This window comes from Amphiura filiformis, chromosome 15 (genome assembly GCF_039555335.1).
Source record: "Amphiura filiformis chromosome 15, Afil_fr2py, whole genome shotgun sequence".
Lineage (NCBI taxonomy): Eukaryota > Metazoa > Echinodermata > Ophiuroidea > Amphilepidida > Amphiuridae > Amphiura > Amphiura filiformis.
In genome coordinates, this window is record NC_092642.1 from 1,572,209 (window position 1) to 1,594,118 (window position 21,910).

Here is a 21,910-nt window from a genome sequence, read left to right on the forward strand (position 1 = left end):
GAAATCCACCTGGCTTAAAAAAATCTCACACACAAGAGTTTGTAATGCAAAGCTTTTAAAAATCTTTTAAAACTTCAACATTAATGTTGCATGGTATCAAAAATCACACGTAAAGCTGTAAGCACTTGATCATTGTCATTCTTGGCTCAAAATGTTCTTTGGAAAGTTAAAATATAACATTTGCACCATCTAAAGAATTAAAGCTGGAAAGCTTCCAATTTCAGAAATCAAAGTTTTCTCAGACAAAATGTTGTTCATCTTCAGTGAAAGCATGAATAATATTATACCGCCGGATTATAAAATAAATAATGTGGACTAAATTTAATAAGATACACACACTTTAGGAAGAGGTGAGTGAGTATGAAAAAAGCGCCTGTTGATTAAACTTGGAATGAACTGCATTGATGCGCGCATTATGTAATCGTTAATTTCTTCACAACCAGTCAACCGATTCAAATTAAATTTGTGATGCACAATAAAATAGGCTATGCGCTACATTTTAAACATTTTGATTCTGCTGTCTATTTCTCGACTTACGTTCAATTTTATTCGCTCGGTATTTTTTTTCTGGGACACCCTGTATGCACAATCTACGAATATCACGCTTATGTTATTGAGTACCTACTTTTTGTGTCAGTCAAGTGTACTATAATAATGACACAATATTTGCTAGACTGGCAGACTGTCACAATACAGCATTGGAACAATGGTCTGATCCTGCACTGGCTGGCAGCAAGCTATAAAATTATTGCAATCATAATAAATATTATGCACTCAGTGGAAACGTTAACTGCGGCAGTGAATAGAAGGATTCAATAGGATTCAAAGTTCAGAATTAACAAATCCTAGATACATGACATCATAGGATTGTGTCACAATGAAGGGCTGTTGGGAGTCTCAGGTAAATATATATTATTGTAATTAGTTTAGCAAATCATGAATTGATACATTCAATAATTAACTGTTGATGTAATCTTCTGTTGATGACATATATGTGTTCACAGATACATAATAAACATTGCTCTACTATGCTGTACAGAATATTGGTAATCAATGTAATTTTGATTTTTAAAATTAACAACCACATGTGCTACTGATTTAAGTGTAAAAACAGAGTGTGAAATACAGGTATTGTTTACATGTATTTTGTGAAATAAATCAATAATAGTATTGTCACGACCAGTGTCACGAGAAAAGCGTAACACTCTATTATTGTTATTTGCAAATAAATTGCACAGTTTAGCACGATTAAAAGCATAATAGCTAACATAATATTATTTGAACTATTACTGATTATGTTCTTAATAATCAGATTGTGACACACATAAAAATGGTTTAGGAAAAAATTACGGAAACCTTTAATAACTCAGTTTCCTGCTTGCTACGGTCGCATAAAATATCTAGACCATGTAAATAATGGGACACCATAATTTGGCATCCCCGCGTAAGGCTCCCATCAGGGTAGCACAGATTAAATTTGACATGGGTCGGAGAAAATTATGTGAAGTAGAGTGAATCAAAGGTTTTCACTCACATAATAAATTTCACGAACAATACATACCAGTTCGAAGTTAAAATATTATATATGATGATGAAAACATATGCAATTTAAAAGCTAAGAGGTTAATTTTTCTTCACTAACTGTAAACAAAATGTTTGTCACCCTTGACAGCAAACCTGTTTTTTTTACATTCTAGTCTGAGGTGGAGTTTTGATGGTGAAACAAAATTGCCAAGCCCCCCCCCTTGATATCTAATTGCGTCCCTGCCATAGGCTTGCGTGACTAGGCTTCACACGTGTTGTGACACGTGCATTATTATATTCACAATTGCTGTCCAGTGAACCTTTAAGGGCACTTCACGAACAAAACAGTGTGGTGTCTGACGGCAGGTATACAAATAATTCTATGACAAATAAGTTCAGGTCGAAGTTAGTTCAGTTCAGCAAACGAACAGGGAACATGAAAACTACCAATTAACCACGAAATAACATAAGTAAAGCAAGATAAATATTTGAACACTGTGATATTCATTCATGTGTATAAGCCAAATTTGGCTATTCCAGTTGAAATCCATGCACCCCATACAAAAGATTATGATCTTAATCTCCTAAACAGGGGGTGTCGATTTTAAATGGAATCACTTATTCAGGTATTATCTGAATCAATATATTATTGAAAAATAACACTTTGGTGTTTTGAAAAAGTTCATTCTACAAATCATATACTTTGAAAACTTGCTTATAATTTATTGTTGTTAATAAGTTATGTACGTTTTACACCAGTTTTGTTGTTTCAGCCCTCTTTACAACATTACTCAAGAACCACAAAACCTACAAAAGTGTATCTGTGATATTTAAATTCTACTACACGCTCGCTATGAATTAAGCAATGTAATTTTGGCTAAAGCTCACTACCATTCGCAAGATGCTGTGAACTACTTTTTTTTTGCTGCTTCGACCAACAATACATCGTATACCCTTAAAGTAAAGTTATGGAGACGCGATCATCTCTGCGTAATTATAGATGGCCAGGGGATTCACTCTATCATTATAAAAATCATCATGTTAAAAAAAAACCCGAAAGAATGAGGTCACAACTTGTCACAAAGTCGTAAATTTCAAGGTCAAATTCCAAAAACTAAAACAAAACATTGTGACGAAGATATTGCCAGACTTATGCACATTTCATTATCATATCAGTGTCTTCATTATTTGTTTGAGACAAAACGTTCGTGCAATTTATTACGTAAAACGGCCATTCCATATTTAAAAAATGTGTTTTTATGTAAACAAAAGGCTAAACACAGCATCATGAGATTTATGTTTTGTATTATACTCATCTCCGTCCAACTGGCGGTAAATACCTGGATCTCTGGTTCGAGTCCCATTGACGCCGCGGAAACTATTTTTCTTTTCATAATGCATGCTTGCATTCAGAAACTTGACTAAGTAATCTATTACATGTATATTTTCTCTGCAGTTACTGTGTTGGTGTGGTAGACAGTCACTACAATGTATCTGTATTCCACCAAGTCGAGAATCTACCGTAACCAGGATATTATATGTTATCGTGTTCGTCATTGGGGCAGGGCTCTCGTCGGCTATGGTGTCAAAGACGGTTACAGAACAACTACTGCCAGACGTAATAATTGTTTTTGAATTACTTATAGATTTAGGCTATCCTCCTCCTCCTCCTCCTCCCCCTCCTCCATATCTTGTCTCTTCCCCTCGTCATCTCTTCCACGTACTCTGTTACAATAATAACTTGATTGATTGATTGAAATGAAATGAAAACTAAAATATCCAAAATATAATAAAACGTAGGATTTGATACAGTAAACCTCTTTTATCATGTTTATTACTAAAGATCTACTGACCTTATAATAAGTTTGCGCATAGTTTGACCGTATCTTTATTCTCATTCAATATTGCATACGTAAGATACGATTTTGGACGCTATGTAATAGTTCTGTTAAATATTGGTCCGATCAAATTGGTACCTTAGTAGACCAAAAGAAGTAAACATGTTTTTTTTATAATTTTTAGGCACAAGAATTTCAAAAATTCTGCTCGACACTCATTTTTGGGAGTGACTGTAGCCAACTTTATGGGTACACCGCCGTCTATTGCGTATGTTTTGCTATGGCAACTTTCTTCTTAATAATGATGCTACTGACCATCGGTGTTAACAACAGTACTAGTTACAGAGCAGGAGTACACAACGGGTAAGACTCCTTTAAATTCCCATGGGCAAGGTACTTACTGCTAATGGCCCCGGTCTACCTGGCCGCGATGGTATATCAAGGCTGATTAGGGTTTGTGCCTTATAGATCTGCGTCCTTTTTATTTTATTTATTTATTTATTACACTTTATCACTGGTATATACAATAATTATAATATAACATCAAAATATATTGCACATGACTATTCAAAAGTACATACAAAAAAAAAGGAAGTATAGATAAAATTTTGCACCAGTGAAAGGCAAAGACTAACAGGTGCAAAGTACCTCTAGGACAGTCCCACCAAGGATCAAAACAATGAGGACACCCCCTCCCCCTCCCAATTTTTTTTTTTTTTTTTTTTAAAAAAACCCACCAACCTACACAAGCCTACAACCAGAGCACTGGCAACATGTAACCAAGAGCATGTGTTGTAAGGATCAAAACTCTCCTCTAGTTTGTTCTTGTACCACTCAGAGAGCTGGCTCTTAAAAGAGGACATGTTGACAGTGGACCTAATTGTGAGAGGAAGTTGATTCCACAGGGGAACGATACGGTTGAAAAACAATGCCCCGTGAGATTCGGTTTTGCATCGTTTGGGAATCAACAAGAGGGGGTCAGCAGATGATCTGGTGGTGGGACGGTCCTTGAGAGTTCCATTTTGCATCTAAAAAAAAAGAATTTAGTTAACCTCTCACGATAGTCCAAATCAGGGTAATGTAGAGTATAGTTTGTTGCTCTCCTCTGGATGCCTTCAATTAATCGATGATTACGTTTTGATGTACCACGCCAGAGAGAGCTGGCATACTCCACATATCACTCCTGACCAGTGCAGTAAAAAGTGTCCTTGTGACCCTTTTGGTAGCATTAAAACCTACTGCACATTTTATCATACCCAACTTTTTATTGCACTTGTTGACAACACGTCTAACATGGTCATTCCATACACGACTAGATGAAATATCAATACCAAGATCCTTGATAGAATCAGTTCTGGATAAAATATTGTTATTCATACCCCAGCAAACACAAAACGTTTTCGACATCATTCGCAAAAGGTTATAAAAGGTTGTCAGAAAACGTTTAAATGTCGGGTTATATAAAGGGTATATTAAGAGAATAAAACGTTTTCATAACCTTAAAAAACATTTTTTGATAATCTATTGCTCAGCAAACAAAAATGTTTTACAGAAAACGTTTAAATGTCGGGTTATATAAAGGGTATAAAAACGTTTTAATAACATTCCAAAAACATTCTTGAAAACTTGATACAAAACATTCTAAACAGAATGTTATTTTGGGGTTGAAAAAATATTTTGCGAAACATGTTTGCCCAAAATATTTTCAATAACGTTTGAAAAACGTTTTCATGACCTTTATATAACCCGGCATTTAAATGTTATTAAAAGGTTTTGAAAAAAACATTTTAAGAACATTTCTATGTTTGCTGGGTTCAAATATTTTAACATAATGTTATTTAAGTATTGACACAATATTTGGCAAAAATGTTTGCAAAAATTGTTTACAATAACATTTTTGAAAACATTTAAAAATATTATTGTAGTGTTTTCATACAAAACGTTTTAAAACGTTATCATGACCTTTATATAACCCGACATTTTAATGTTATTAAAACGTTTTACCTAAACCAAAGCCAAAATATAACTTATTTAAAACGTTTTTAAAACGTTTTTGTGTTTGCTGGGACGATAGTCAAATTTCACCATATTTCTTTTTCTGGTGACTGAAATTATTTGGCATTTGGATGGACGGTAATGCATGTCCCATGTTTTGCCCCATTTATAAAGAGAATTGATGTCATCCTGAAGGAGCAAGCAGTCATGTGTACTATGGATTGATCTAAAGCATTTGGAATCATCAGCAAAATAACGCAGTTGTGCTGTTTCGGGTACAGTTAGGCATGTCATTGATGTAACACAAAAAGGCATGGGTCCCAAGATAGACTCTTGAGGGACACCGGATAAGACTGGGAGCCAGTCTGAGTTTGAACTATCAATGACTACACTTTGCTCCCTATCAGGCAAGTATGCTTGAAACCAACTAAGAAGATGCGAATGGAACCCAAACGACTGTAACTTGTGAATGAGCAATTTGTGAGAGACGCTGTCAAATGCCTTAGAAAAATCCAAGTACAACATGTCTACTTGCCCGGACTCATCCATTATGGAGCTTATTTCATGAAATACTGTTAGAAGCTGCGTGACAGTTGATCTTCCTTTAACAAAACCATGCTGTAAGTGATGAATATGATCTTTAATTTGTGGAAAAACAATATTAAACACAGCTCTTTCCATGATCTTACCACAAATGCACAGCAAGGAAACAGGCCGATAATTTTCCACAAGTTGTTTGTCACCCTTCTTGTAAACAGGCACAACATTAGCTTTTAACCATATGCTTGGTAGTTTCCCAGACGAGAGAGAACAATTAAATATGTGACACAGGGGATGAGCAATTTGAGAGGCACATTCTTTCAATAACCTTGGTGATATGCCATCAGGCCCAGTAGCTTTTGATGTGTCAAGACTGCATATTAGTATTTCCAAAACATCAGACTCCTCAATCTGAATACTACCAAGTAACTGGTGTTGAAACATAGGGATATCAGGTAATTCAATATCATCCCTGGGTTTTGAAAACACAGAATAAAAATATGAATTGAACTATTGCGCTTTATCACTGGCTTCTGATGCAGTACATTGATCACCCTTGATCACCTGTGGCAAAGTGCGGGATTGTGTTTTGGATTTGAAATAAGACCAAAATCGCTTGGGATTATCAGAGATGGTAGCACCTAAACTGTCAATATAATCATTGTACTTATCCTGAATTAAATTCTTCAATCGATTACACAAATGATTCCCAGGCCTGCGGAGAGTCCGATTTTTTTGCTCTCCGCCGTGCACTCTCCTTTTTGTTCCGAAGATGACGAATCTCAGAGTCAATACATGCAGGAGCTGTACAATCTTTTAAAATATTACTTGAGTTCAAGTTCTCATGTAGTTGAAGACCATCATACAGTAGCACATGTGTGTGCAAACAAAAAGGCTATACTGATACACAGCATAAGCATGTTCATTGTCATAGATAGGCTACAGTGTATGTTGATTAAGCTTAACTGTGTATGTTGATAAGCTTAACTTACAGGGGTGCAGAATTCTGCAGTCAGTATCTACATAGTCCACAGTCTAACAAAAATCAACCTCAAAAATGGTTAAGACAGGAGCCGACAACAGTGCTGGATGATTGGTGGCAATAAAAAGGGATGTAAAAAGCAGTAGACCTCATCAAGATGAAATAAATGTTTTAAAAATCATGAAAAAATTATGAAATCTGGAGAGCAACTAGTGACATGTCCTCTTAGCTTGGTGGCTTGGAAAAAAATGAATGATGCTAAATGGTTTATAAGATATGTCTTTGACCAAAGTGTTCAACGACTTTCTGTAAAGCGCAGTAAGCTTATGAAATTGCGCTACATAAATCCTTTTCCCATAATACTCCCTGGAAATGTATGCATATATACCAATCGTTTTGATGCAGACTGTGCTTGGAAAAAAATCGTAAAAATATCGTATAATATATTGAAAGGAATGTAAAATAACGAGACACATTCGTTCACTTTTCTTCTTTTAGGATGTGGTTCTTTAAGTTACTACTTCTGATAGGGCTTGTGATAGCATTCTTCTTTGTGCCACTATCTGAAACTATTCTACAAGTGGCGCTATACATCGGATTTTGCGGAGCTGGTATATTTATTTTAATCCAATTGTGGCTTTTAGTGGACCTGGCAACAAAATGGAATCAAAAATGGTAAGATCATATACCATTTCTGCTCAGTTCCTACAATTTTGAAAACGTTATTTGGCCATAGACTTAGAGCTGAATGTTTCACGCGAACAATTCACTCATATACTGATATTGATTATCTGAATTGCAATTGTACGAAGGTGGTATTTTGAGGTTTTTTTGTTCTTTATTTTCAATGCTTGCCAGCACAATTCTAGACTAAATGAGGCAATGAATTTATATGTTCACGGCATATTGCTATTTATCCATGACGTTTGAACCGTTAAAATGAACAGTCCCCGGATATGTATGTATGTGCAGCTGAGACCATATGCAGGCAGAGTCGCCGAGGTAACAATGTTTATGTTCAGGCGAGTGAGATCGCAGAAGCCAAATTTGTCAGGTTTAGCTAAAACCAAACTACAAAGTACGTCTTAATATTAATGCAGTGATCTTAGAGGAAATTATTTTATTAAGCCATTGGTCGCATTTATATTTCCATATTCCATAGGTCTTGAGTGAAGGCAAATAATAATCAAAGGTTCAAGCTGCTTCCCCCATACAAAAAATCATGCACATAGGGTGGAAATGATACCCTTAACATCAAGCCTTGGGATCTTGGGATTTTTCTTGTATATCAGCTTTATTTGTCTCAATATTTGAGTGCAAATATCGCTAGGGCATGCTCCCCTCCGACTTCCCTTAAAACTGGCATTAACGTCATCAGCTTATAACAAAACCCTGTACGCGTAAAAAGTGCATAGTATGCTATCTGCAACATATGCTACAATTCAGCAAATTTATACATAAATCTAAAATCAAGTACAGCAATGGCAAACATTGGAAACGAATCATTAAATAAACACATGACAGTTTCTAATTATGTAGAATTGTAATTAGTACAGTTTTGGTTTAAAGCAATTAGGCTATACTAATAAGATAACACATTTCTACCACCTTCACGACCGGGCTGCACGAACAGCTTTACTCTATTAAACAGGTATATTTTTATTTTGCAAATTTTTCAGACAAGTTACAAATTAAAACGAACCATTTTTTTGTCTTTTCATCTAATGTAGAATTGACAGAAATTTATTCACTTGTTGAAATTTCTAAGTATTCAACGTTTTATTATGGTAATTGAAAATAAACATGGTTTAGCAATATTGTGATAGAAAAAGCCAGTGTCACGTCTGATGATCCTGTCAATCTCCGGGGTCAAACTATATCTCCATGCCCCGGGCACGTTGTAGCGCGTACATTGCAATTCGCCGATCGCACGGTCATCTCAGTACGAGATTCTACCCCAAAAGTCCGTGTTGCGTGTGCGTACGCCCGTCAAACGCGTGCTTTAACTGCCGTGTACGCTTTGCAAAAGCTTTCTGACACCTTGCTAGAAAAGCGCGAAAAATAAAAATGCACTTTTGCTTTGCGCATGTGTTTGCATGGAGGTCTTGGTAGCAATATTTTGGATCCGTGCAAAGGGTGAATTATAGGGCGGCTGATTCATCTGGTGCCATCATCGTAGAAAATGGCGGACGATGAATTCTTTTAACCAGGCAAAAAGCAACTTCTCTTGGCATTGTCGATGAGACGAAGCCTTCAAAAAAGAAAGGTGGAAATGAATTTAGAATATTATACTGTCGCACTATTCAGTGATGATTACTTCATAACTCTACATGAATTGTTCATGAAAGTTCATCTGTGTTGGTATAAATCATGATTTTGATTTAAACTTTTGATCCCGGCTTTTGATCCAAACACAAGGAAATAATTCCTACCTCGGAATTTTCAGATGGTACTCCATCTTTCATCAGCGAGTGAGTGACTGTATCAGGTCGTGATTTTCTTGACCTTTGACCTGATAACAGACTCGTAGACTCCTGAAAACACATGTAAATAATGCTTTAGTGAAATGCGGATACCCCAAATGGGCTCTCGATAAAGCTACAGAACCAACAACTCACAAAACGAGCGACGTGGGCGATAAACGCCCAAACAAAGGTCACGTAGTTCTCCCCTATATCAAAGGCACTTCTGAAGCCATTAAGGACTTTTAGCAACTACGGTGTTAGCGTTTTCTTCAAACCGACCCGCACACTTAGACAAATCCTTGTGTCACCCAAGGACAAGACAGATAAGAAGGACATTACAGGTCCGGTATATTACATCCCTTGCCAGGGCAAAACTGTTACCGGTACCGGACAGTGCAAAGAAGCCTATATTGGCGAAACTGAACGCTCTCTGAAAACACGTTTCAATGAACACAGGAGACCCAGTAGTACAGCATCAGAGGTCTCAAACCACATTCGCATCGAGTCTCCGGGACATTTTGTGGACTTGGATAAAGTCTGCATACTTGACAGAGACAGCACAGCAGTTCACATCAAAGCCAACCAACCATCTCTCAACAAAGACGGGGGCCGGTTCAAGCTTTCAGGAGTCTACGAGGGTCAAGGTCTAAGGTCAAGAAAATCACGACCTGATACAGTCACTCACTCGCTGATGAAAGATGGAGTACCGTCTGAAAATTCCGAGGTAGGAATTATTTCCTTGTGTTTGGATCAAAAGTTTAAATCAAAATCAAAATCTACATGAATTGCTTTGTATAATCAGGAATAGAATATACACTTGTTTCTACATGTATTACCATGTAATTACCATGAATTGCAATATATTTACAGGGTGTCCCGGAAAGAATCGGAAACTTAATTGTTTGGGTATTTTAATGTCACAAGTACTAAACAACTGGTTGAGGAGTAATCAGCTATTACATACTTTTTGACAATTGACCACACCGTTATAAGAATTTTACGACACTCCCTCTATTTCAAACCTTTCCACGGATTCAAATATCAATCGATGATATGTTATGTATTCGGAGTGCTAATCACTGCGCAATATGGTATTCGGAGTGCTAATCACTGCGCAATTTGCACATGTGGTATCTATTGGCATTGACAGATATTTCAAAAACGGAGCGGTACATTGTCAAAAATTAAAGAGTATGTGATAGTTGACATATTCCTCAACCACATCAGTTATTTAGTTATGTCTGGTTTATGCGTTAAAATACCAAACAAAATCCAGTTTCCGACAATACAGTTCTTTCAGGGACACCCTGTAGTAGTATACCAAAGTTAGTGTGTCACAAATTCATCAGGAAACATCGGCCTCGTTCTTATCTGCACACAGGTCAGAGAGGGTTGAGAACTCTAAATGGTGGTATGGCGGTAGGTTTGATATTTTAATTTGACTATGCATGTCATAAAATGATATCATACATTAACTTGGCTTTAAGGGGGTACTACACCCCTTGCCAATTTTGTGCCTATTTTTGCATGTTTCTCAAAAATTATAGCACAATAAAGATATGTTTATTACAGGGGCAAGGACTACAACTACTATACTGAAAATTCAGCAACTCAAAGCAAGTAGTTATTGGATTTATTGATCAAATATTGGTTTTCCCTCATTTTTGACTGTAACTGTAACATATCTTACTTGTCCCCACTGCGCTTTATTTTTGAGAAAAATGCAAAAATAGACACAAAATTGGGCAGGGGTGTAGTACCCCGTTAATGTATAGTCCATTTGACTTTCTCGAGAGAGTAATATCATGTAGTATTTTGTTGAAGTTAATTCGCGCGTGTACGGAGTATACCCTCGTTGAGTCGACACGCGCGATTTAATACTACTCGTACTGGAGCACGTTGTGACGTCACCCTCTCTCGAGGAAGCCAAATGGACTATTGCTTGCAATAGCCATTCCATATTATTCCAGATTTCCTTAAAGTACAGGGTGTCCCCCCCAAAAAAAGAGGCCCCTCATTGCGCCTTCTTTTTCTCTTATTTCTGAAAAGTTGATTAAATATATTTTGGTATGTAAAGAAACCTGTAATCGTTAGCTTTATTAAAGCAAAACAATTATTTCAATCGGCTCACAACTTGAAGATATGCCATTTTGAACAAACGTACCCGTTTTTCACTCTGTCCACGGATAGCAAACAGAGTGGTTAGGATGGCTCATGCTGTGGAGTGGCCTGCACGATCACCAGACCTCACACCACTTATTTTGTTTCCATTGTGGCAAAATCCAAGATCTTCGCAAACGTATTACTGAATGCATTCGCAAGTATCCGGCGCACACGGAGGGTACGCAACGCAATTGATGCAATGAGGACCAGGACTGAAACCTGTATTCGCCAAGGAGGCAACCAGGTAGAGGGCAGAGCAGCACAGTAAACTCACTTCAGAAGAACCAAAGACAAACCAAACAGCCTTTTAGGGCTACATTTTATCCTAAAAAGAGAAATGACTTATGTTGTAAATAAAAAAAAAGCAAGAAACAACAAAGTAAGAATGTAAGAAACATAATAAAACAAAAAGGCATAAATAACCAAGAAAAAATAAGTAATTGCAAGTAAAGCAAAAGAAGTCCCATTCGGCATCCATTTTACCCACAAATTAATGACACTATTAACAAAATACATTGCCCATAAACCCACCGGTAAAGCCCATTCCATAAATAAAGTTATTTTATAAAGTTATCATTGAGGAATGTTTGATATTCACGGGTACATTTCTTTAAACGAGCATATCTTCAAAAGTTGTGAACCGATTGTTTTGGTTTATTAATGCTAATGACTCAAGATTTCTTTACATACCAAAATATATTTGATCAATTTTTCAGAAATAGGAGAAAAAGTGGGCGCAACGAGGGGCCTCTTTTTTGGGACACCCTGTATGTATTGTTTTGTCTTCCTTTTCTCTTCTCCAGTTTCCCTCTCTCGTTTTTCTGTGTCCTACTTTTCTTTATCTTATCTTTCCACTCTTCCCTTTTTTCCCCAAATTCTCTTATTATCTTCTTCCTTCCCTCATTTTTCCGGTAGTTTTCCAAAACTATTTTGCTTCGGTTGGGCAAACCACCCACCCGGGAAAGCCCTGGCTATCATATGGCATTAAGTTGGATGAAGATTAATTTCCATTTAACCCCGACCCGAATGCTAAGAATTAAACTGTGCGCTAAATTAGTATTTGCTAACGGCCTTCATCTCTGCAACTTTTATATGTATCTTCAATTGCGTGTTTAATGCCCAGGTATGTTCCCACCAGGTAAACAATGTATATTTTTTTGACATTATAGATCTTTCTACCCATACCTTTGCATTAATGTAGTACATAACAATGATCGTAATGCATATAGCTACTGTATAATTCTTTTATTTTTAGACTCCTGCTCAAGATATACAGTCTCTTCCTAGCTTCTACCTGATGCAGTCACTTTTGAAGTTATTCCTAAAGCAGTTTAGACCTTCTTGATCTGCGTCATCGATTTTGTGCGTTCACCATTGCCTGATATTGTTTTTCTGTAGGATTGCTATTCATTGTGATTGTTTTTTATGGCGCTGCCGCTGTAGTGACATTTTTGATATTTACTTTCTTCGATCTAAGTGAGGAATGCTTTCATAACAGCATCTATACCTCCTGCAGTATCTTCCTGTGTCTTGTCATAACATTCTACTCAGTTTTGCCGTGTTTTCCAAAAGGTAAATATATAATATTCATTAGTTCATAATTCATTATTTATATCAACAACATCAACATCAACAACATCAACAACAACACTGATTTATATAGCGTAATTTCATAACATCGGAGCACTTCATATAGATTTGACCTCAATGTTTATCAACAAAAGCAAGGGAATGGTATATCGATATGCTTGAGCAAACTGCCTACAACCACTAAACTGTTCAATAGCCTTATTGTGATGTGGCGGGGAGTTTTAAAAGCAGGGCCCTGAACAAAATATGATGCGCGCGCATACTGCCAGGCAAAACACAATGGAAATTGTAATGATGCGTGCGCATACTGCCAGGCAAAGAAGTCAGGAGTCCACTCATCTATATTATAAAGTGCGTCTTTTACCACGTTGGTCTACGACACACCTAACAATCCATTTAGCATCATTTAGGGATACAGCTCCATATAGGCGCAATACCCTAAGCAGACTGCAGTGCAAAGATGTCTAAAATCATCGACTACTTAAAGCAATATTATAACATTATCATACAAAATAGATTAGCATTTCTTTGACATAAAATGTTAGTTTTTACTGTCAGATATATCCCCTTTTATTTTTGAGCCGAACAACTACGTCAAAGCAAAGAAAATTGGAATTTACTACCAGCGCGTATGTCGCCAATACGTACCACTCCTTCGGTCATGTTATGGTACGACCCTTTGTTGTGTAGATCACCGTCCCGCACTGTGTGTTATGAACATCATGTATGCGTTCGACTAATAATTCCATCGTAATAATAAGACGCCGGTTCCGGCGCTTTATTCAAAATATCGGATTTTGACAAAACTACAGCACCTAGAGTCTTGATTTTTGCAGGGTATATTGGTTTAATAAAGTACAATATAATTGTGTAAAAAAATGAATTTTAAAAAATCAGTGAGGGCGTCCTCAACAGCAAATGTTATAATATGGCTTTAATTTCACACCGGCTACTTCTTTTACAACAGAGAGTTTAATACTATCAACACAGTAGGCATATTTCATTTATTATTCGAACGTTCATTTTCATTAACATGCTTCGTGTGTATTTCCACAGCCTATGCTAAAGGTGGGTTACTCCAGGCGGCCGTAGCATCTGCATATATCATGTTTTTAACTACATCAGCCTTGTTGATTCAACCTGAGGTTACCGGTAAGCATGCAATCGATGACCCGAATTACTTGCAAAGAAACCAATATTATTAAAAGATGAAAAAAAAACCTCCCAATATTACGTCGTTGTATTCGAAAATGCATACGGTCCGGGGTGTGCTCACAGCCTCGTTTTTTTGCAAAGAATTTCTTGAAATAGTCTATAATTATAAGTCTTAATATATATATTAGAGTTTAGAAGTGTATTTAGAACGGCCTTTTAATATTAGTCTTTAATTACGCCAAAAGCCCAAAAGCGGTAGTGGCTTCGTAAAGTTATGCCATCAGTTCCTTCACATTGACGTATAGTGACTGATGCGATTGCCAAAATTGACCCATATTTTATCTTAGTCTATATAATTGTATCCATTTTATAATTCCGCAGTCGCTGCTTCCGAGAGAATTTCCGAAAATATCGTTGGCGAGCTTACTCCAATTTCCGGTATGAATTCTACAGTTGCAATGTTTACTGAAAATGCTAGCACCACTATGGGACCCATGACACATGAATGCAGACCAGATGAATTTGCCTCTAAACCACTGTTTAATGACGTCACAATAAGCGACTTAGTTAATGGAACAATGTCGGCCATCATTCTTCTGATTACAGTTCTGTATGTTTGGTGGGTACCTTTTTGAAGTAGTCGTTGCCATAACAAGCTTATAATCTGCTTATTTGTGACCGCACCTGTTAATTACAGCCAATCGATAAGGCGTTCACCTTGGTCTGGGGCGGACATTTTAAAAATGAATTTAGAAGAGCAGCAACGACATCACTTGCATTACATTCCAGATGTTAAATCAAAATTTGAGGAAATTCGCACGAGTCCGTTTTATTTAAGGGCCATTTGTCTATAACTGGTCTTTACATGTAGCCCTATGGAGAGAGTACCCGTTGAGGGCGCTATAACCCCCATTTTAGGAACAAAAATGTGATTTAAAAAAACGGACTAGTGCGAATTTTCTAAAATTTTCAGAGTATGTAGTATGAACATGTAGAATCATAATCAAGTAGTTGCCTTACCTGCTTTTCTCCGAAAAAATAAAAAGTCCTATACCTCAATGACAATAAAACCTTCGATTACGGTGCGAGAGATTGCGGGTTCGAACTCTGGCTGTGCCTAGTACGATCTCGTGGAAAAAATGAATAAGGCTTGAAACTCCTCTGGACAAGGAACTTACTGCTAATTGTCTCGTTGTAACCCGTACGAAACTTGGGGAGCTGATCCTGATTGCGAAGGTTATTTGTGAAATGTCTAGGGTGTGCGCTCTTGAAGCAGCAAAGTCCCTGAATTGTTGTTTACTGGTTTATGGAATGATGTGCGGCCGTAGTGGTCAGCGACAATCTGTAAAGTGTGTTAAGGCTTGTGGATCAACGTCTAGGATCCAACGTCTGGATCACTGCGCCTGTGCGCTGATTATTTAGTACATAATATAAAGTACTATAGGCTCAAAGATCACAAGGCCATCGAAAAGTCCGAAGCCTTGCTGACGTTTTACTGTTGTCGACAGACGCAGTGATTCATTTTACACAGAGTCTTCCACTGCAGACAACCGAAAATCACTGCGGAGAACCGACGACGTGGCGTCTGTCGCAGAGATAAACCGCCCGCAAAAACGTCGCACTATACGGTGGTGGTCTTTAGGTATCTCCTGAAATATATCTTGTATATGTTTGCTCCCTTCAAGGAGCGATACATACAAGTCCTATATGTGTAGCTTAGTCTGGTCGCAAAATGTAAGTCTACCATTGGCTGATTTCAATTTTAATCTGTGTTTTATAAATGCCGACAGTCTCGGGACATTCAAGACAGTAGTTCGTAGGAAGAGTGTTACCACCATTGAGGATATCGAAGAGGTGAGTGCAGGTTTCTTGCCATTTTGAGTTGAAAAAGAACAAAAGTATGTCTAACAAATCGACAATATAAAGTTAGGCAAAAGTAGCTCATCTTTAATTGTAATTTTATATATAAAAGTGATATATTTGTAACGTCAAACAATTGGTCAGCAGCTGCATTTGAAATATCGCGCCAAAACAGATGTAAGGCATGAACATGATGAAGGATGTTGAATGCGGAAATTGTCATCATTTCGAGAGAACAGTAATTATTGTCACCTCATCGATTGGTTTTGCTGGTATTGCTAAAACAAATTATCTCAATAATCTATTCGTCAAGTACGTTTCACTTTTCTGCTGTACACGCGGTATATAGACGATTACTCCCGATTCACATTATATTCTGACCTTTGGAAAATATATTCAGAAGATGAAAACTGTTATCATCTGTCCATACTGTACCACATTATCAGTATAGAGGGTTTTGCGCATTTTAATCTGCAGGGGTCGTCATTTGGATGTTGTAAAAAGAAACGGAGAGAGGAGTTAACTCCACGTAAGTTTATTAAAAATATTATGTCTTATAAGCTTTTGTTAGGGTACCAATGCTCTGGGAATCCTTCATCATATTTCATTAATTATTCCTTTTGATACTCAACCAGACATGGAGTTACCTTTGATAGAGATGAACTCGAGTCCAAGGCCAAAAGATCTGGGAACGATGACGAAAATTGGGAGCAAAAGCAAAAGAGATTGAGAGAGAAGGAGAGAGAGATGAAGATACTTTATACAAATAATAACGTCGGTGGACGAGCAATTCCTCCAGTCACAACATCTGTACCCTGTTGCCTCCATTTCAGCCGTTAAGACTACTAAGGTTATTCCGCACTATACCCCTTCACATACATTATCAATTTCTTGTAACAGGTGTCCTTTCAGCTCCTTTTACATGTTCACTAGTTGCATCAGTCGAGCCCAGGGCCCAAAGCCGAGCCTGATCCCAGCAATAATATACACCAGCTATCCCTGGGGTACATTAAACAAAACCCACCGTAACGTTTCCATAGAATTTATATGATACAATTACGTTGAGGTTGTACAGGGTGTCCCTGAAAGAAGTGTATCGTCGGGAAATGAAATTTGTTGGTATTATTTCTAACGCATAACCCAAACATGAATTTTGACAATTGACCGCTCCATTTTGGAATAGAAGAATTTTACGAATCTACCTAATTTTCAATCCGTTCCACGGAGTCAATTTTCTATCAATGACAATAGACGCCTCATGCGAGGATGAAGCGTAGTGATCAATAATAATGATTAGCACAGATCACCGAATTTTCAAATCTGTGGAAAGGTTTGAAAATGAGGGAGTTTGGTAAATTCTTATATTTATAGGTATGTGATGTATTCCTCAACCATACTACCAGTTATCGTGGACACCTGTACGACTTACGATGTGTCGTTAATGCTAGTGAAATACAAACTAACCTAGTAACGTCAATGCATTTATTTTAGTTTTGATTTCGTTTACAGAGGAACGGGAACAAAGACGACGTCTGCGTCAACGTAGCTGGGGATTGATTCATAATGAGAAAAACGACGCTATTTACAATTATTCCTTGTTTCATCTAGTCTTTGCATTGGCATCGTTTTTTATCATGATGACTCTTACAAACTGGTATAGGTAGGTCCCAGGAAACACCAACATATTTTAAAAACGTTATACACATTTTATAAACGTGTTTTGATTTTTATCCAAACTGTTGGGTAATGATCAAGCGATCAAGCAAAATCAGTCGGAACTCGGAAATATTACATTTTCATTTTCTTATAGGATAGTAAAAAGCATTTACAAATCTGGATTTTGTAGAAAATCCCGTTGAAATAAACATCCAGTTCCACAGACATGAGCAATCAAAGAGTTTTAAAAACAACAGAAAACAAAAGGAAATATTTCCTTTGTTTCGCTATATCACAAAATCAATGTTTCCGGGTTCCGACTGATTTTGCTTGATCGCATCACATATAAAAGTCATACGTAGACACTTTTTCAAACTGTTTTAAAACGTTTTATATAAAAACAAACCTACAACATTTTAAAAATGTTGTCACAATGTTATTGTAAACATTTTTGGCAAACAATTTTGCAAACGATGTTGTCAACATCTAAACAGTATATACGCCTCGTATTATGGCAGGATGCTTGGCAGCAAATTAAAAAAAATGTTTTTGAATGTTATGAAACGTTTTGTACCCTTTATCCTTTATATAACCCGACCCTCACAAGTTCTCTGTGAAGCGTTCTGTGCTGTGCTGTGCTGAACAGGCTTTAATTAATATTCAAGGAATTTAAAAATGACACAAAGGTAGTGTTACGAGTCGTATTTGACTCAAGGCCAAAATCACCTTTAATTGAAAATCAGTCTTTAATTGAAAGCAAGTTATAATTGGTACAATATATGACAACAAATGTACATACACAATAATCAAATATAATCACTCTTTAACTATTTAGTACTTTTTACGACTGATATAATATATCCTTATTCACTTGTCCTGCAAAAATCAGCGGAATCCAGTGTACACTTGCGTAACTTATAATTTATATATCCTTGCGTATGAAATCCTCACACAAAAATGGCATTGCTTTTTCCAAACCGTTATCTCCTTGCGCTGCTTTCTCCGAACTTACCTCCTTGCGCTGCTTTCTCCATTGTTATGTTTTGATGGATCCAAGTTGTGATAATATTGGATCCAAAACATAATAATGATAAAATTGATGCTTTACGCCCAATATTTATTGGTCTCGCTATGAGTTGTAAAATATTGGACTCGACTACGTCTCGTCCACTATTTTAAAACTCATAGCTCGACCAATAAATATGGGCTCAACCAATCCAATTTTATATCAAACTTGGTGCTATTTCCACCTCTCACACTTCTCACTCTTCAGGAAGCAGGACTGCGATGCAGTTGTCCCCGCTTATATTGACAGTTGCGTTGAATTAAAACACCAGACTTCAGCAAGTCGACAGAAGAATATATATTCCTTTCTTGGAAGAAGTACGTTCTTTGACGTATTCTTGATCTTCTCCGACAACACTGGCAAATAGTAGTACTTTGACTACATAAAATATTTCTGGTTTGCAATTTCCTTTCTTTGAAGGAATTGGACTGTAAGCATATTAGCTAGCTAGCCCGGATCAACACTATAAACTGTGTCAATGATAAAAGCTAGTGCAGCCTGTCAGATCTATATCCAGATGATGATAATTGTAACATTTTTCATAAAGTCCTTCACAATCCGCAGTAGACCTTATGTCTTACTTTGGTTCTAATCATAGACATTCACATTTCGCCTTACATCACTTCCTGTGGGTTTTTCCCGTGATGTCATTCTTTCTTTACAGTCTCAGGGATTTTCCCCTTGACATAAATAGTCTTCACAAATGATGTTGTTATTTCCATCATAGGGGTTTTCCAGAAAAGTCTTAGTAAACAAACTATTGCATGATTATAAAGGTAAAATCCCCTATTTCATGACATAGGATTATACAGGGTACATCACAGTAGCGACTAAGAACTGGATGGTTATGTAAAACAATGCTATCAAAGAATAAAAATACGCCAAATTAGGAATTTATAAACAGATGCAAATCCGGAGAGCTAAAGGTAGTTTAATATTTTACTCACTAAGCGGTAGTTGTGTTACTCACAGCGGGTTAGATTAGAATGTGATTTGGAATCCGATATAGAAAAAGAGAGGTTCACAAACGATTATAAATTTGGTTTCCATGTTTTAACAGGCCAGATGAGGCAAGTTTAGAAGAGCTTAACAGAACATACCCACCTTTCTACGTCAGACTAGCATCAGCGTGGGTATGTGGAGGTCTATACTTAGCCAAGCTTCTGTATTTGTCTTGCTGTGTTTCTGATTCAGGACCGAGTGATAAAAGAGCTAACAGAAGAAGCAGGTGCGTGTTTTTCAGATTATGGTATTAGTTTCTGATGGTGGTGATTAAGAAAATGACAATGATTATTATTATTGGTATTAAGTATGATGATGACGATGAAAATCAAGATGATAATGGTGATAATAATGATCTCACGTGTATCTTCGGGCCCTGAAAGGCAAATTATGATGCTTTTATATCCTAACTTGAAGATATTGATGATGATGATGACGACGACGACGACGACGATGATGATGATGATGATGATGATGATGATGATGGTGATGATGATGATGATGACGATAATGATGATGACGATAATAATGATGATGATAAATCGAAAAGTACTAAATAATTAAGGTTGACAAATTTAACATGTTGCTCTACGGACGAGTCCAACAATGGTGATGTATAATGATAATAATGGCATTTACCTAACTGTTTAACTTTTATATCTTACAGAGCCATGAGCGATGAAACAGACGTATTTTATTCAGACGAAGTAGCGGATGTCCATGCTCTTGATGATATCGGAGGACCTTCTAATATATCTGGAGGCATTAACCAACCCCAGTATCAGGCGGGGTCAACGGATTATCCAAACCAGGGTAACCCTAACCAGGGCTACCAGAACCAGGGTTATTCTAACCAGGGTTATCCTAACCAAGATTACCCTAACCAGGGTTACCCTAACCAGGGTTATCCTACCCAGTTAAACCCTAACCAGGGTTATCCTGTCCATGGGAACCCTAACCAGGGTTATACTAACCAGGGTAACCCTAATCAGGATTATCCTAACCAGGTCTGTGGACAGGATAACTATCCTTCACCCACTCACAGACAACATCCTCAAATTTATCAGCCATCTTATCATTAATATTCAAGTTTCTTCTTATTCTTTAGCCTATTTTACTCCAAAGCAAGTGGAAGGCCTTTTCACCAACTTTCCAATCCATTATATCTTGAAATAACATACCCCTCCGCCTCCTGCTTCGTCTTCCTCTTCCAATCTGTAACTCTGTGTGTGTCCAGCCCACCTCAATTTCTTTGATTTGACGGCGAACGTATTATATCCTACATTCCTGATTGAAGAACTTTCTGTTAGCCATCACGACCTTCTAACATAATACTAATTAGTTTTATATACCTCCCATCGATGTTTTGTTTTTCTAAGGCGGTCGAGGTCTTTTTCGTAATTTACGTAATCTACAAACCTAAGCATAATTTAAATTGGTATTCCTTTGACGTCTCTATTGCTTGGCTTAGAACATATCACTTTTTGTGGAAATAGAATAGAAATCAGGTCTAGTATTATCCTTTACACACAAATAATGCACACCATCATTATTTACGTTTTACTGCCTCCTGAGTTCAAAGGATGTATCTACGATTAGCTTAGGTCGTTTGGGCGTAAACGTGTGCGTTTTTATGACAGATAAAAAATCTCAGGGGGTTCTTAAAGTGATCACTAGGGAATCTAAAAGGGTGAAATGCCTTTTTTTTTTCACTCTGTCAAATTTAGAGCAGGTCCGTCGCAGGGTTTATTAGGGGTGCGGTTCATTTTGAGAAAGAAAAGTGGGTGAGTTTTGTTTTGGAAAATAGGAATTTACACTTCTTTAAAAATTGAACTTTTTGAACGCCTCACCAATAAGTGGACGCAGCCCTGCGTATGGGCCTGGTAATAAGTTATACTTAATTTTGATTGCAACATCTGCTTCCATCAAACCATTTTATAACAGTCTCATCAAAATGTGTACATACTAAGAAAAACATATAAATTCTTATCTTTTATAATAAAATGCTGCAGTGTATAATAAATGTGTAAATGTTTCTCATTTTATTTTTAGAGAATATAACAAAATAAAGAAT

At 36.9% G+C, this 21,910-nt stretch overlaps 1 protein-coding gene across 2 annotated transcripts; it reads left to right on the forward strand.

Moving 5' to 3' along the window:
- The first annotated feature begins 658 nt into the window (after positions 1 to 658).
- LOC140171135 (serine incorporator 5-like) lies at positions 659 to 21,845 on the forward strand. 2 transcript variants are annotated; one of them, XM_072194316.1, is made up of 13 exons: positions 659 to 901; positions 2,981 to 3,142; positions 3,547 to 3,725; positions 7,378 to 7,554; positions 10,726 to 10,763; positions 12,906 to 13,079; positions 14,154 to 14,249; positions 14,634 to 14,871; positions 16,043 to 16,106; positions 16,590 to 16,641; positions 17,622 to 17,772; positions 19,895 to 20,062; positions 20,504 to 21,845. In XM_072194316.1, exons 1-13 carry the CDS (start codon positions 878 to 880, stop codon positions 20,916 to 20,918), a joined length of 1,938 nt encoding a protein of 645 aa, XP_072050417.1. In that variant the 5' UTR covers positions 659 to 877; the 3' UTR covers positions 20,919 to 21,845. The 2 variants fall into 2 exon arrangements, with proteins under 2 accessions (XP_072050417.1, XP_072050418.1); XM_072194317.1 differs by lacking the exon at positions 2,981 to 3,142.
- The last annotated feature ends 65 nt before the right edge of the window (positions 21,846 to 21,910 follow it).

Excerpts from the sequence above, each read along its gene's own strand:
- LOC140171135 (XM_072194316.1), top strand. The coding sequence starts at position 878 with ATGAAGGGCTGTTGGGAGTCTCAG. Across the intron at positions 902-2,980 it reads AGGGCTGTTGGGAGTCTCAG|TTACTGTGTTGGTGTGGTAG; the intron begins GTAAATATATAT and ends TTTTCTCTGCAG. Across the intron at positions 7,555-10,725 it reads ACAAAATGGAATCAAAAATG|GTCAGAGAGGGTTGAGAACT; the intron begins GTAAGATCATAT and ends ATCTGCACACAG.